This window comes from Heloderma suspectum, chromosome 1 (assembly GCF_057233095.1).
Source record: "Heloderma suspectum isolate Gila_16-S chromosome 1, 16-S_ref, whole genome shotgun sequence".
In the NCBI taxonomy this organism is placed as follows: domain Eukaryota; kingdom Metazoa; phylum Chordata; class Lepidosauria; order Squamata; family Helodermatidae; genus Heloderma; species Heloderma suspectum.
This window is the reverse complement of record NC_139458.1, coordinates 21172362-21185746: the sequence shown is the minus strand read 5'-3', so window position 1 is coordinate 21185746 and position 13385 is coordinate 21172362. Positions and strand designations below refer to the sequence as shown.

At 47.1% G+C, this 13385-nt stretch overlaps 1 protein-coding gene across 3 annotated transcripts in view; it reads left to right on the top strand.

The window, feature by feature from the left end:
* Positions 1 to 12695, top strand: part of TDRD9 (tudor domain containing 9) — a 142033-nt gene extending 129338 nt beyond the window's left edge. For all 3 annotated transcript variants that reach the window (XM_084837583.1, XM_084837572.1, XM_084837563.1), the window contains 2 exons: positions 7341 to 7413; positions 11563 to 12695. In XM_084837583.1, coding sequence (XP_084693709.1) covers positions 7341 to 7413; positions 11563 to 11664 — 175 coding nt within the window. In that variant the 3' untranslated portion in view covers positions 11665 to 12695. The remainder of the gene's footprint in view (positions 1 to 7340; positions 7414 to 11562) is intronic.
* Positions 12696 to 13385: the final 690 nt, after the last annotated feature.

Below are 13385 nucleotides of genomic sequence, written 5' to 3'. Positions count from 1 at the left end.
AAATGCAGATTCAAGGAAACTCTCAGACTTCCCCAGGCCCTAATGACTAATCAACAATCTCTAAGCAGAGGAGACAAATCAGGGGATAGAGAGGTTACAGGCAGTTTGGATATGAACCCCATGGCCAAGCTTGCTTTGCAGTGATGCCCCTCCCTTAGGGTGGCTCCCTCTGATGTTGACTTCCAAGAGTGGCTGTCTGGGTGGAGCGTCTGAGCCCTGCCCCTAACTTTTCCCACTCTGCATTGCAACGTGCCCTAGCATCTCTCAAGTCATGCCCCTCCTCCTCGGAAACTTGAATTCCGATGGTGGAGGGAGGGGGCAGAGACTCATCCTGGGCCATCTGTTTGTCAAGGCCATTGGCGGAAACCCTCCCAGCCTCTGATCGAGCTGCTTCAACTCTGATTCAGGAGCTGTCAGACATCTGAAAAGGCTGGGACTCATCCCTGACACCACCCTCTTTGCCCCAACCGCCTATCATTTTGTGGTTTCTCAGTCTTTGTCTTGTTCTAAAAGGTTGGAATGCTTGTCCTAAAGCTTAGTTACTGGCAATAAAAGCTCCAAGCTAAAACATGCTGATATTTTTTGTATTTTGGCCCCTCCCCGTTTGCCATGCCCTGCCCTGTTTTGCCGTTGGCTCCGCCCACCACTGGAATTCGGCCTCCGAGAGCCTCTCGAAATGGAATTCGGCCCTCTGGCTGAAAGAGGTTCAATACCTCTGTTGTACAGTAAAGCAGGGTTAGTGTTGAAAGGTGGCAACTTGCGGGAGCGGGGGCGGGGGCGTTCCTTTGCTTTGTGGTGTCCGGCAGGCACAAATGCTGCTGTGTTAGAAGGGCTGCGGCCATCTCTGTCACAGAGGCTCCCTCTCTATCTCCATCACAATCTTTTTAGTCAACTAAAAGCAATCTCTTGGTGGACCCCTCTATATCTGAAATATGAGCACTGACGGCCCACAAGGAGATGTTCCTTGTGGTCATTCCCTTGTCTTTGGAATTTAACAAAGCCTTAGGTCTGGAAGGGCACCAGATCATGTTGGGAGGGTGCTGTTGATTCCTCCCCTCTCCCAGCTCCCTCAAAGGCACTTCTAAAGCTAGGGCAGAGCGTACTCTCTGCCAAAAATCAAATTCTGCCCCAAGGAAGTTCATATTTTGTGCAGAGCGAAAGTGGGGGAGGGAAATGTATTTATGGCTTTTGGCAATAAGTACTCAGATTAAGTTAGGTACGGTATTTTAATTCGCTGTGATTCATTCAATTTGCATAATATCAGATGCAGTGCTTGCTGTTCTCTTTGGGCAAACGCCAGAGAGATAAAGGAGGAGAGAAACTGTGGGGCAGAAAAGCCTGGGCAGGCAGTTACTGCTCTCAGAAAAAGGTTGGAATGTGTGGAAGAGAGACAAGCTCTACACGGCCCACCTGCTCCAGTTTCTGGAGGAGAAGGCTCTCAATGGTTACAAGTCCTGATGGCAATGTGCCACCTCCAGTACCGGAGGCAGTGAGCCTATGTACACCAGTTGCTGGGGAACTTGGGCGGGAGGGTGCTGCTGCACTCATGTCCTGCTTGTGGGTTTCCCGTGGGCAGCTGGTTGGCCACTGTGTGAACAGAATGCTGGACTAGATGGACCCTTGGTCTGATCCAGCACGGCTCTTCTGATGTTCTTATTGTAAGGGTATAGCAGCCTTCCCCATCCTGGCACCCTCCAAATGTGTTGGGACCACAATCCCCATCCTCTCATGGCCATGCTGGCTGGGGATGATGGGACTTGTAGTCTGACACATCTGCTCGTCAGAGGGGTGAGGTTGGGGAAGGCCGGGCTATAGGAATCCTTATTCAAAACCCAGCTTGGCTTTTTGAGTCTTCCACAGACAGGCAGCTAGCACATTTTCCTTAATTGCCAGAGCTAGACACTTGGACTTCTTAACATGGAAATCGACAGAATTTGGCGAACCACATTCTCTAAGGAGTTTTATGGATAGTTGTGGTTAGGAACCATCAGTCACACCAAGCTTGTCCAGAAAGTACAAGAGTTTGGTGGGACATGGGTATGCTACAGTGTGCCCAGAAAGCTCAAGCCGGACTCTTGGTCTCATCCAGCATGGCTCTTCTTATGTTCTTACATTCTTACGCTGTTACCTGGACAGAAATGTATTGGCTGACCCCCTCTCCCTCCCTCCCCGTCCACCTTTTTGCACTTTTTAAGAATAATAACTTGTTTTTAAATGTTGTCACCTACCTTGATCCTGCAGGGGATAGAGTGCAACACAAATCTAAAGAGGGACAAACCTCACAAAAAGTAAGGCAGTCCTGGAGAAGTTAAAGAACCTAAATGTATCATTATGTATTCAGGGCAATTCGCGCATCTGCAGTTTAAGTTAATTGTATTTACCATATGTCATCACTACTTAAGAGGAAACTATGTATTTGAAAAACATGTCTACACAGAATGAATTAAAATATATCGCTGCCATACTTTGCACAGCTCAAGGAGACAGGAGTTGGCAGGCAGGGAGTCGGTAGTAATCGAGTTGTCACACATGACAAAACATTCTAAAAATAGCTCAGATTATATCTGTAGATGAATAAGGGCACATACATGTGTATACACCCAGCCGTTGCAAACATTAACATGGGGAGATGAACTTAACTTGTGATGTTTTAAATGCGCGTCTTGTCAAAATGCTCTTAATAAATGAGTTCAGTTAGTGCTAGAATATTGGGGGTGGCACAGTAGAGGGATTCTTAGCCCCCTTAAGGCCAGTGCTGGGACAATTTGACTGCAGTTGGGAGTTGTTGGAAGTGGAGCTTGTGGATTTGATGTAAGGGGCCCCTTTCCCCCCACAGAGTGAGATGCTGATTTCTTCTCTCTGAGCAGCTTCTTGATTTAAGATAAGGTTGCCAACTAGCAGCCTTGGAGACTACATCTGGCTTGCAGTGTATTCTCTTCCCACCCTGGCCATTGGGTTCCTCCGCCACTTTCTCCCTTGCAAGGCAAGACATCCATAGAAACATCTCAAACTCACCCTTCCCTCTCCAGTGGCAAAATTCTCCCCTCAGGCATGGGGTCCCCAGCGTCATGCCCATGGGCACCAATATGCCTGCAGACACCTCCCTTGGCACCTGCCAGCCTCTCCGCCACTCCTGATTTTTTAAAACAGTTTTTATTTTTATTTTTAAACTGGGAGGCTGGCGTGTTGCCAAGCTGCAAAATGTCAGCCTCGAGTGCCATCTTTACTTCCAAGAATGCTAGGTCCCAGGTGGGCTCCAGAGCTTTTCTTGCAGCCCAGTGCTTCATTTTGAAGTGTGCCCAGTCATCCAGAAAAGAAAGGGAAAGGGAAGCTGGAGACTGGTAGAGAGTGTCCTGGGGGGGAGAGGCGGTGTTGCCTGGGTTTGTGTATGGCTTGCCTAGGTGGGGTGGGGGGGATGCGCACGCACACGTGTGTGTGTGTTTCTCTGAGCATCACCAGATTGTCATCTGTGGAATGGTAATCTTGTTGAGCTTTTGGGGAGGAAATATGTGATTTGGTATGGGCCTCAGACTCCCCTCTGCCTTATAACTTGGCCAAAAAGTATGTGTCTCTGAGCCTCATCAGTTTGCCTTCTGTGAAATGGGAGCTGGAGCAGGCAACTGGGTTCAAAATGGTGGTTTTGTATTTGGCGCTCTGCTCCCACCTCTGTCTTGTTTTGGGGTTCCTGAGCAACTTTTCCTTCTGGGAAATTTATGTTTTGTGACTGACCATGGCAGCCAGTTTGTGAATGGGCAAGGCTCCATCATAGCAACCATTTTGTGAGAGCACCCACAACATGGTCTCCAAATTCCAGATGTGCCCACTTACCCCTGAAAAGTTAGAGACACCTGACCAATCTTTTTGCACTCCCTCTTTCTAAGTGATTGGGGCAGATGTGCACACACAGGCAAACACATCTACTGCCATTGCAAGGGCAACCAAAATGATTGGGAGGTTGGGGTACATTCCCTATGAGTAAATAGATTGTGGTGGGGGGGTTAGTTTAGGGGGGAAAATGTAACTAAAATCTCGTCAGGTGTTCCTTCTCACGTGATTATTAATTGCATGAGGGGGAGAGCAGGGCCCCACCATTACATCCCCTGCCAGCCCCACCCACCAATGTGTTGGGGGCAATGTCAACACCAACAAGAGTGTTGGTTTTTGTTGGATGAGTCACATCCTCAGGTCAAGGGAGGACCTTTTTATAGATGAGAGGGCTACAGATTATGGCTTCGGAGCAGGGGAAAGGTTAAGCGTCTGTCTTCCTGCCTGCCAGTTTTTTTTGCATCCAATCCCACTCTTCTGACTGGCTTCACATAACACGATGAGCCAGAATATGAGTTGAGTATGGGTGGTTCTGGAATCGTGGGTTGTTCTGGAATCATAAGTTTTGTGTTGTGCAAACTCAACCACGCCAACAAACCATAATTTGTTAACCACAAACAACCCACAAAGAGAACCCATGGTTTGTTGTTGGGTTGTGAATTGTGGGTTGTTCATGGTTAAGAAACCATGGTTTGTTAGCGCAGCTGGGTTCACACAACACAACAAGCCACAATTCGATGACAACCCATATTCAACCCGTACTCTGGCTTGTCACATTGTGTGAACCAGGTCTTTGTAGATAAGAACTGGCTGTTGGGGGTTTATTTAAAAACATTTGTAATCCGCCTTTCCTCTGCTCAGAGTGATATGTCAAAACATGTTAAAACTAAAACCACCATAGAACACCAGAGAAGCATGCTTCGGCTTGAATTACAACCATCTAAGTCTCAGATTCTTAATTTCCCTTCAGCCTTTCTTGAAGGGGAATTAAGTGGTTCAGCTAATAGGAAGACTTTGCCTTCATCCATGGGCACACACTGTATGGTGGTAGCGGGGGAATTCCTCTTGCTCCTATTGGCTACAATCGAACATAATTTGAGCACCCTGAAGACCGGTTGGTCCCATAACATCTAATTTTGGCGTCCATCAACTACAGCCCTGGGTGTGTGATACACAAGGTTCCAAACACCTCTTTATCATATTCACACTTTATATACAGTCAGGGCCAGAAATATTGGAACAAGGATAAGCCTCCATACACCACCACATTGAAGTTGAAAGGAAACACACCCAGATGGGAGCGAAGTCAGGACTTTCAGCTGTAATTCAAGGGGCTGACAAAAGTGGGGCACTAACCATTCAGGAAGGACAGCCAGTGGCATACACATACCCCCATCCTTGGTGGCTCATAAGTAATGGAACGAATGGCTGACAAGCAGCTGCATGGCCAGGTGTGGCCTGTTTCCTGGGTACCCCATGACCAGTCAAGCAGATAAAAAGCCTGGAGGTGGTTCTGAGTGTTACATGTGCATTTGGTAGCTGTTCACTGGAACCCCCAACATGAGGTCCAAAGAGGTGTCCATGCGAGTGAAGGAGGCCATCATTAGGCTGAGGAAAGAAAATAAACCCATCAGAGAGATAGCAAAAACATTGGGAGTGGCCAAGACAACAATTTGGAACATCCTGAAAAAGAAGGAATTAACCGGCAAGCTCAGCAACAGCAAAAGGCCTGGCAGACCACGGAAGACAACTAAAGTGGATGACCGCAGAATTCTGCTCATGGTGAAGAGGAACCCTTTCACAACATCTAGCCAGGTCAAGAAGGCTCTTGAGGAGATAGGCATGTCATTGTCAACATCTACAGTCAAGAGACGGCTTTATGAATGTAAATACAGAGGCTTCGCAACAAGGTGCAAACCACTGCTAACGCTCAAGAACCGAAAGCCCAGATTAGCCTTTTCCAGCAAACACCTAAAAAAGCCTGCCCAGTTCTGGAATAAGATTCTTTGGACTGATGAGACCAAGATGAACTTGTACCAGAATGATGGGAAGAGAAAAGTATGGAGAAGGAAAGGAACAGCTCATGATCCAAAGCATACCACATCATCTGTCAAACATGGTGGAGGCAGTGTTATGGCATGGGCATGCATGGCTGCCAATGGAACCGGGTCACTGGTGTTTATTGATGATCTGACTGCTGATAAACGCAGAAGGATGAATTCTGAAGTGTATAGGGCTATACTTTCTGCTCAGATTCAGCCAAATGCTGCCAAACTGATAGAACGCCGCTTCATATTGCAGATGGGCAATGACCCCAAACATACAGCAAAAGCTACCCAAGAATTTCTCAAGGCAAAAAGTGGGATGTTCTTCAATGGCCAAGTCAGTCACCTGATCTCCACCCAGTAGAGCATGCTTTTCACTTACTGAAGACAAGACTGAAGGCAGAAAGGCCCACAAACAAGCAGCAGCTGAAGGCAGCTGCAGTAAAGGCCTGGCAAAGCATCTCGATGGAGGAAACTCAGCATTTGGTCATGTCCGTGGGTTCCAGACTTCAGGCAGTCATTGACTGCAAAGGATTTTCATGCAGGTATTAAAGGCAACCCTTAAGTTTGAAATGATGTTGGTTTGTTCCATTACTTAGGAGCCACCAACGATGGGGGTGTGTGCATGCCACTGGCTGTACTTCCGGAATGGTTAGCGCCCCACTTTTGTCAAACCCCTTGAATTGCAGCTGAAAGTCCTGACTTCTCTCCCATCTGGGTGTGTTTCCTTTCAACTTCAACGTGGTGGTGTGCAGAGGCCAACTGCCAAAACAGTTATCCTTGCTCCGATATTCCTGGCCCTGACTGTATTTGTTTAAGTATACACCTCAAAAAATAGAATGCGCAAGGTGTCACCGTGGACTGAGGCAGTGCTTGTTGACCCTTCAGCCTCGCTTGGCTCAAAATTATGTCCCCTGTTAAAGATTAGATGCCAGCCAGACCAGTGGAGATATAAAGAAGTCAGATGAAAGAAGTAATATGCTATTCAACCCACTGGGCAGACACAGGGCAGTTTTACAGGGAATGCCTAGAACATAAAAAGAGCCATGCATACCTAAACTCCCACTCCCAACTAATTTGAGCAATGCAGACTAATTGGAATAACTGAGTTTGGAGGATCTGGTGTCAATGCAGATATTTCTTCCAAATAATGTTTGTCCCTATGGCCATATGAACATGGTTCACATCATGTCCAACTGACTGAGCTAGGCATAGTATTGACGGGTGAAAGGACTTGATGCAACCCTTCAGGATTGGAATACATAAGAAAGAACTGCAAGCTGGAAAGCGTAAAGTGGGTTATTTAGTCAGATACGTCCCCATCATGAGATAGGTGATATTTATATCTGATATGTTCTGCAAAGATGCCTGTCTGTAGAACGCTCGGGAATTCCAATGAGTTTTCCATTTAAAGAAATGTCTTGTCCTATTAATATGGATTGTCTTTACACGTGATGTTTCCCTCCCCAGTCTGATTTGCAGATCCAAACCTCGTGAAGTAATTCCTACCAAGTGGTATCCAAACCCATTTGAATGGAGTCGGGTAAGATTTGTCCCCCAATTTAAAGCCTATTAGAGTAACACCAAGCCGTGCAAACGTGCAAAAATCCAGAAAGGGATGTAAAGTTGTAGTGTGAAAGTTTTCAAGAGCAAACCCAAGTACCATTATTTTCCATACAAGCAAAACTGTAAATAAAATGTTTAGCCCACCCTGATTAAAATTGCCAGCACTACAGGAAACCAGATGTGATGGCTTTGTAGGAAGGCCCATAGCTCAGTGGTAGAGCACATGCTTCACATGCAGACAGTCCTAGGTCCAGTCTCTGGCATTTTCAGGGAAAGGGTCAGGTGGAAGGTGATGTACAAGACCTCTACCTGACACCCTGAAGAGCCACTGCCAGTCCAGACAGACAGTACTGGGCCAGGTGGACAAATAATCTGAACTGATACAAAGCAGGTTCATAAACTCGGGAAGAGAGGGAGGGACCAGAGCTTCATGGTAGAGCAGATGCTTTACATGCAGACGGTCCCAGGTTCAGCATTCGCAGTTAAAAGGGACAGGAAGCAAGTGGTGGGAAAGACCCTGACCTGAGTCCCTAGGGAGCTGCTGCTGGTCAGAGTAAATCAACCTTCCCCAGCCTGGTGCCCTCCAGATGTGTTGGCTGCAACCCCCATCATCCCCAGCCAGCATGACCATTCCATGCGGGTTGGGAATGATGGGAGTTACCAGTCCAACACATCTGGAGGTCACCACATTGGAGAAGACGAGTAGACAATATTAGATGGACAAGTAGGTTGAGTTTGGATATAATGCTAAATTGTGGCTCGGTGTTTATTTATATATTAAAATTCTTAATCGTCCATCTGGCCGGTCACCCAGCCACTCTAGGCGATGTACAACAGTTTTAAAACAATAAAATCCTGCATTAAAACATCATATTTCTAAAAATACCCTAACCCACCCCAATGCCTGCCTGAACAACCACATTTTTAATGCATGGCGGAAGCTTATTAAAGAGGGAGCATGGCAGAGTTCCCTAGGGAGGGAGTTCCACAGAGAAGGCCCTCTCTCTCATCCTCACCAGCCTAGCTGTCTTGGTTGATGGGACAGAGAGAAGGTCATCCAAGGCTGATCTTGTTGAGCAGCCTGTCTGGTGTTGCTGGAGGTGCTCCTTAAGATAGTCTGGGCCAGAACCATATAGGGGTTTAAAGGTAAAAACCAACACCTTGAATTTGGCCCAGAAAACAACTGGTAACCAGTGTAATTCCTTCAGCAAAGGGGTGATGTGATCACGGCGGCAGCTGCCTTTAATCAGGCGAGCCGCCGCGTTCTGTACCTGCTGCAGCTTCCGAACCGTCTTCAAGGGTAACCCCATGTAGAGTGCATTACAGTAGTCTAGACGAGAGGAGACCAGGGCATGTACTACCGATGGGAGCAGACGGTTGGGAAGGAAGGGGCGCAGCCGCTGTATCAGATGGAGTTGGTACAGCGCTGTCGGGCTCACAGCTGACACCTGAGCCGCCATGGACAGCTGGGAGTCTAAAATGACCCCCAGGCTGCGGACCTGGTCTTTCAAGGGTAGCCGTACCCCATTCAACACCAGGTCATCATCCCCCAACCTCCTCTTGTCTCCCACCAAAAGTACCTCAGTCTTGTCAGGGTTCAGCTTATTCCTCCCCATCCAGCCACTCACCGTCTCCAGACATTTGGACAGGGATTCTACAGCCAACCTTGGTGAAAGATTTGAACAAGAGATAGAGCTGCGTGTCATCCGCATATTGGTGACACCGCACCCCAAACCTCCTGATGATAGCCCCCAGTGGCTTCACAGAGATGTTAAATAGCATCAGGGAGAGGATGGAACCCTGTGGCACCCCACAAGTGAGTGGCCACGGGTCCGAAACCTCCTCTCCCAGTGCTACCCTCTGGTACCTGCCGGAGAGGAAGGACTGGAACCACTGTAATACGGTGTCTCCAATGCCCAACCCCTCCAGGCGGTCCAGGAGGATATCGTGGTCAACGGTATCAAAAGCCGCTGAGAGGTTGAGGAGAACAAGGAAGGAGCATTCGCCCCTATCCAATGCCCTCCTTGTATCATCCACCAAGGCGACCAAGGCCGTTTCTGTCCCATGCCCAGGCCTGAAGCCCAACTGAAATGGATCTAGATAATCGGCTTCTTCCAAGTGTGCCTTCAACTGTATCGCCATCACCCGCTCAATCACCTTGGCCAAAAATGGCAGATTTGAAACTGGGCGAAAGTTGTTCAGGACTTGGGGATCCAAGGAGGGCTTCTTTAAGAGCGGTCTTATCACTGCCTCCTTGAGGGCTGATGGCATCACTCCCTCCTCAAGGGAGGCGTTCACCACCACCCTGATCCCTTCACCCAATCTCTCTCTGCAGCTCATAATGAGCCAAGATGGGCAAGTATCAAGTAAGCAGGTGGTCGGCCTTACAGATGAAAGCACCTTGTCCACTTCATCAGAAGGAAGAAGCTGGAACTGATCCCACAAAACTGGTTTGCCACAGACCGCCTCTCGCTTACTAACTGTATCCATGGTGCACGGAATAACACTCCTGATCCAATCAATTTTATCTGCAAAGTGCCTTGCCAAGGTCTTACAGGCCTTAGAATGCTCCAGCGGTTCCAGAGCAACGTTATATGGATGAGCCTTGTTACACTGCTCACGTGGTTCAGATATTCACACACATGCTCCTGAGTGACATGGGGCAGTGCCATGGGGGATTTGACTTCCATGCCACTGTGCTAGTTTGCTGCGGCATCTTCCGGTGTGTTTCTGATCCCAATTTAAAGTGCTGGTTTTGACCTTTAAAGCCTTAAATGATTTGGGACCAAATCAATTGAAAACTCCTTCACCCATATCCGCCTGCCTGCACTTTAAGATCAGCAAGAGAGACCCTTCTCATCTGCCCACCTGTGGGTGACCACATGTGACAGGGTCTTCTCTTCAGTGGCTCCACAGCTCTGGAATAAGTTGCCATCAGGGGTTTCCCATGCTCCATCATTGCAGACTCTTAAGGAGGCCTTGAAAACATATTATTTTACTCTGGCCTTCTCCTGATGTGATTGCCGTTCTTATTGCTGGTTTTCTTGCTGTTTGTTTTTTATCCCTTTTTTATTGCAGTTTTTATTGTGTTCTTACTGTTTTATTGTGTGTTTATCGCTTTTAATGTTGCACTTTTTTGTGTGTTTTATTGCTGTACACCGCCTTGGGAGACCTTCTGCGCTGAAAGGCGGCCAAGAAACATTATTAATTAATTAATTAATAATTAATCAATCAATCCCTGCCAAGGGCTAAAGAGAATTTTAACAGATACATGAGATATGTATCGATCTATAGCCCTCCATATTTGAGGCACAAGCTCTGCCCACTTTCCATGAGATGCGCTGTTCAAGTTAGACTTCCCAACAAGCCCTTCCCTGGCACACAAAACATTTTGTTTGATTCCAGGAGTGGGAAACATCTGGGGGTTGGGGGAGGGCCCTGTTGCCCCTACTGGGGGCCACATTCCAACCTTGCTGGTGCCAGAATTGGCAGCTGTGGCAAAACACACAATTATTTTGCAAGGAAACAACATGCAGGGAATGTGCGCCTTGTTTACAAGCAGAATTGTGCTCCCCACATGATCTGAACCATGTGAGCAGGGTAACAAGGCTCACCCACATAACACCGAGCCATAGTTTAGCATTACATGCCTTGTTTCCTTGTAAAATTGCTGCTTTTTTTTCTTTTTTGCCACAGCCAGCAATTCGCCAGCAATTCTGGCGGTGGCAAAATCGCTGCATTTTTTTGCCACCACAGCAGACTCAGCAGTGGTGACGGGTCCACCGTGGGAAGGCACATACATCATGGGAACATCGGAAACCTTATATTGAGTCAGAGCATTGGTCCGTCTAACCGAATATTGTCAACACGTGACTGGCAGTGGCTCTCTAGTGTTTCAGGCAGTTGTTGTTCATGCCCTACCTGGAGATGCCGGGAATCGAACCTGGGATCTTCTGCATGCAAAACAGCTGCTTTGCCGCTTTGCCATGGCTCCCCTCCCCTTTCATGGGCTGTGTGGTCCCCACCCCCGTTTGAAGCCATCGCTACTTGCTTGTACTAAGGTAGGATTTTTTTGGATGTTGTTCATGTATATAGTAATTTCTCACTTATTTTTTCACCCTATTAGCTGAGGTCAGCGCTTACTATTGACCAGTCCGAACAGCAGGATGCAAGAGGAAGGAATACCTCCCTGTATCAGCTGCATAAGTTGGTTCTGTTAGATGCCTAAAGCTACAGTGCTAAGCACACTTGCTGGAAGGAGGTCCCATTGTAACTGGTGGAATTTATTTACAAATAAGTGTATTTAGAATCAGAATGTTAACTGTTCCCATAAGAAAATGACATGTGAAGTTCTCAATTTAATTCTTTTATCTGTTTTCCTAAGTGACTCCTTGAAGCTTAAAAAGAAAAGTGTATTATTTGAATTTGGAATAACTCAAGTGTTATTCACTTGTTGGCCATGTCAAGGGCAGCTAATGCAGCATTCCCTGACCTGGGGCCTTCTAGAAGCTGGCTGGGGGATGCTGGGATTGTAGTCCAACACATCTGGAGGACCTAGGCTGGGGAAGGATGGGCTAATGCATAGCAGTGCTGCCCCTGACATCACATCATCTGACACTGTCCCTCTGATCTCTGTCTCCTGGGCAAAGTTCTGAAGAGGTAGATAGGTTTACCTGCAAACGCTTCTCCATGCAGTCAGGAGTTCCAATCCTGCAGTGTTTCTAACTGCGTGGAGCAGACAACACGGGTACAGCCAGCTTCATCTTCAGATTTTTGCCCAATGTACAGAAGTCGGAAGGGGAAGAGTCAGACAGGTTCAGGAATGGTAGGATCAGGACCATAGGGTGCTGTCATGGGTTGGGGGCAGGGCCTGGAGGAACAGCCCCTTTCATTTTCCATAGATTAGCCCTCTATGCAGAAGGCTTGCAAGTAAATAAGGTTCTGGTGTTTTCCCTTTATGAGTTTAAGGAGACACGTAAGCTGCCTGTATGGTTTGGATTCTTACAATGAAGAGTTTTGACAGTATGGCTTAACAGGAGGTAATTTCTTCAAAAAACCAAGTGAGAGAGATATAGTTCAGCTGCTTCCGTTTAACTCTTTAGTTAAATTCACAACAGCCATATGGGAAGGTAATGTTTGCTTTTACGTTTGTCTTACATTGCACTGGAAGGTTAAGTGTTCTGTTCAATGTTTGCTTTCTGTTATTAACTCTATGCTAAATTTGTAGTTTGCTTTGAAAAAATAAAGCTATTGGACATAACACACTGTGTTTTTTGTGCCTTTTAAAATACGTTATATGTGTATGGCAAAATAATAGCAAATAAGCATTGCTCAAGTCAGATCTGTTGCTCTTTTTCCATCCACACAGTTGCCCTTCCCTAACTAATAAGAACATTATTTTTGAGCTGTTTGTTGTAAATTCCAAAATATACTGGGTTGTATCAGGGATGCATGAGTGGAAGATATTTTGGCAGTAGTTCGGGATGCTGGAGAAATCCACTGTGAACTCAGATGAGGCCAAATACTTCATTTGGACCAGACACACTCACCTCTGGTGTGCAGGAGTTCCTGCAGGGTGGTTCTCCAGCCTTCGAAAAGATGCGATAGGCAAATGGCAGCTGCCATTAGCCTGTCATGAGAAAAGTACAGCCATAAATTGGCATATTCTACACGATTTGTGGCCGTAAAGCACTTTTACATAAATACAGTCATAAATAGCAGCAATTTATGAAAAGTAACTACTTTACGGCTGCAGTTTTCCTGCGGTAGGCTAATGGCAGCTGCCATTAGCCTATTGTGTCTTTTCAAAAGCTGGAGAGCTGCTCCGTGAACTGCAGCGGATGTGGCAGGGCTCCAGAGAAATCTTCAAGACCCCAAGCAGCCCAGGTTTCCCCACAGCGGACCCTCCCCCCGCCCAGACCAGACATCAGGGGGTTCACCCATCCCTAG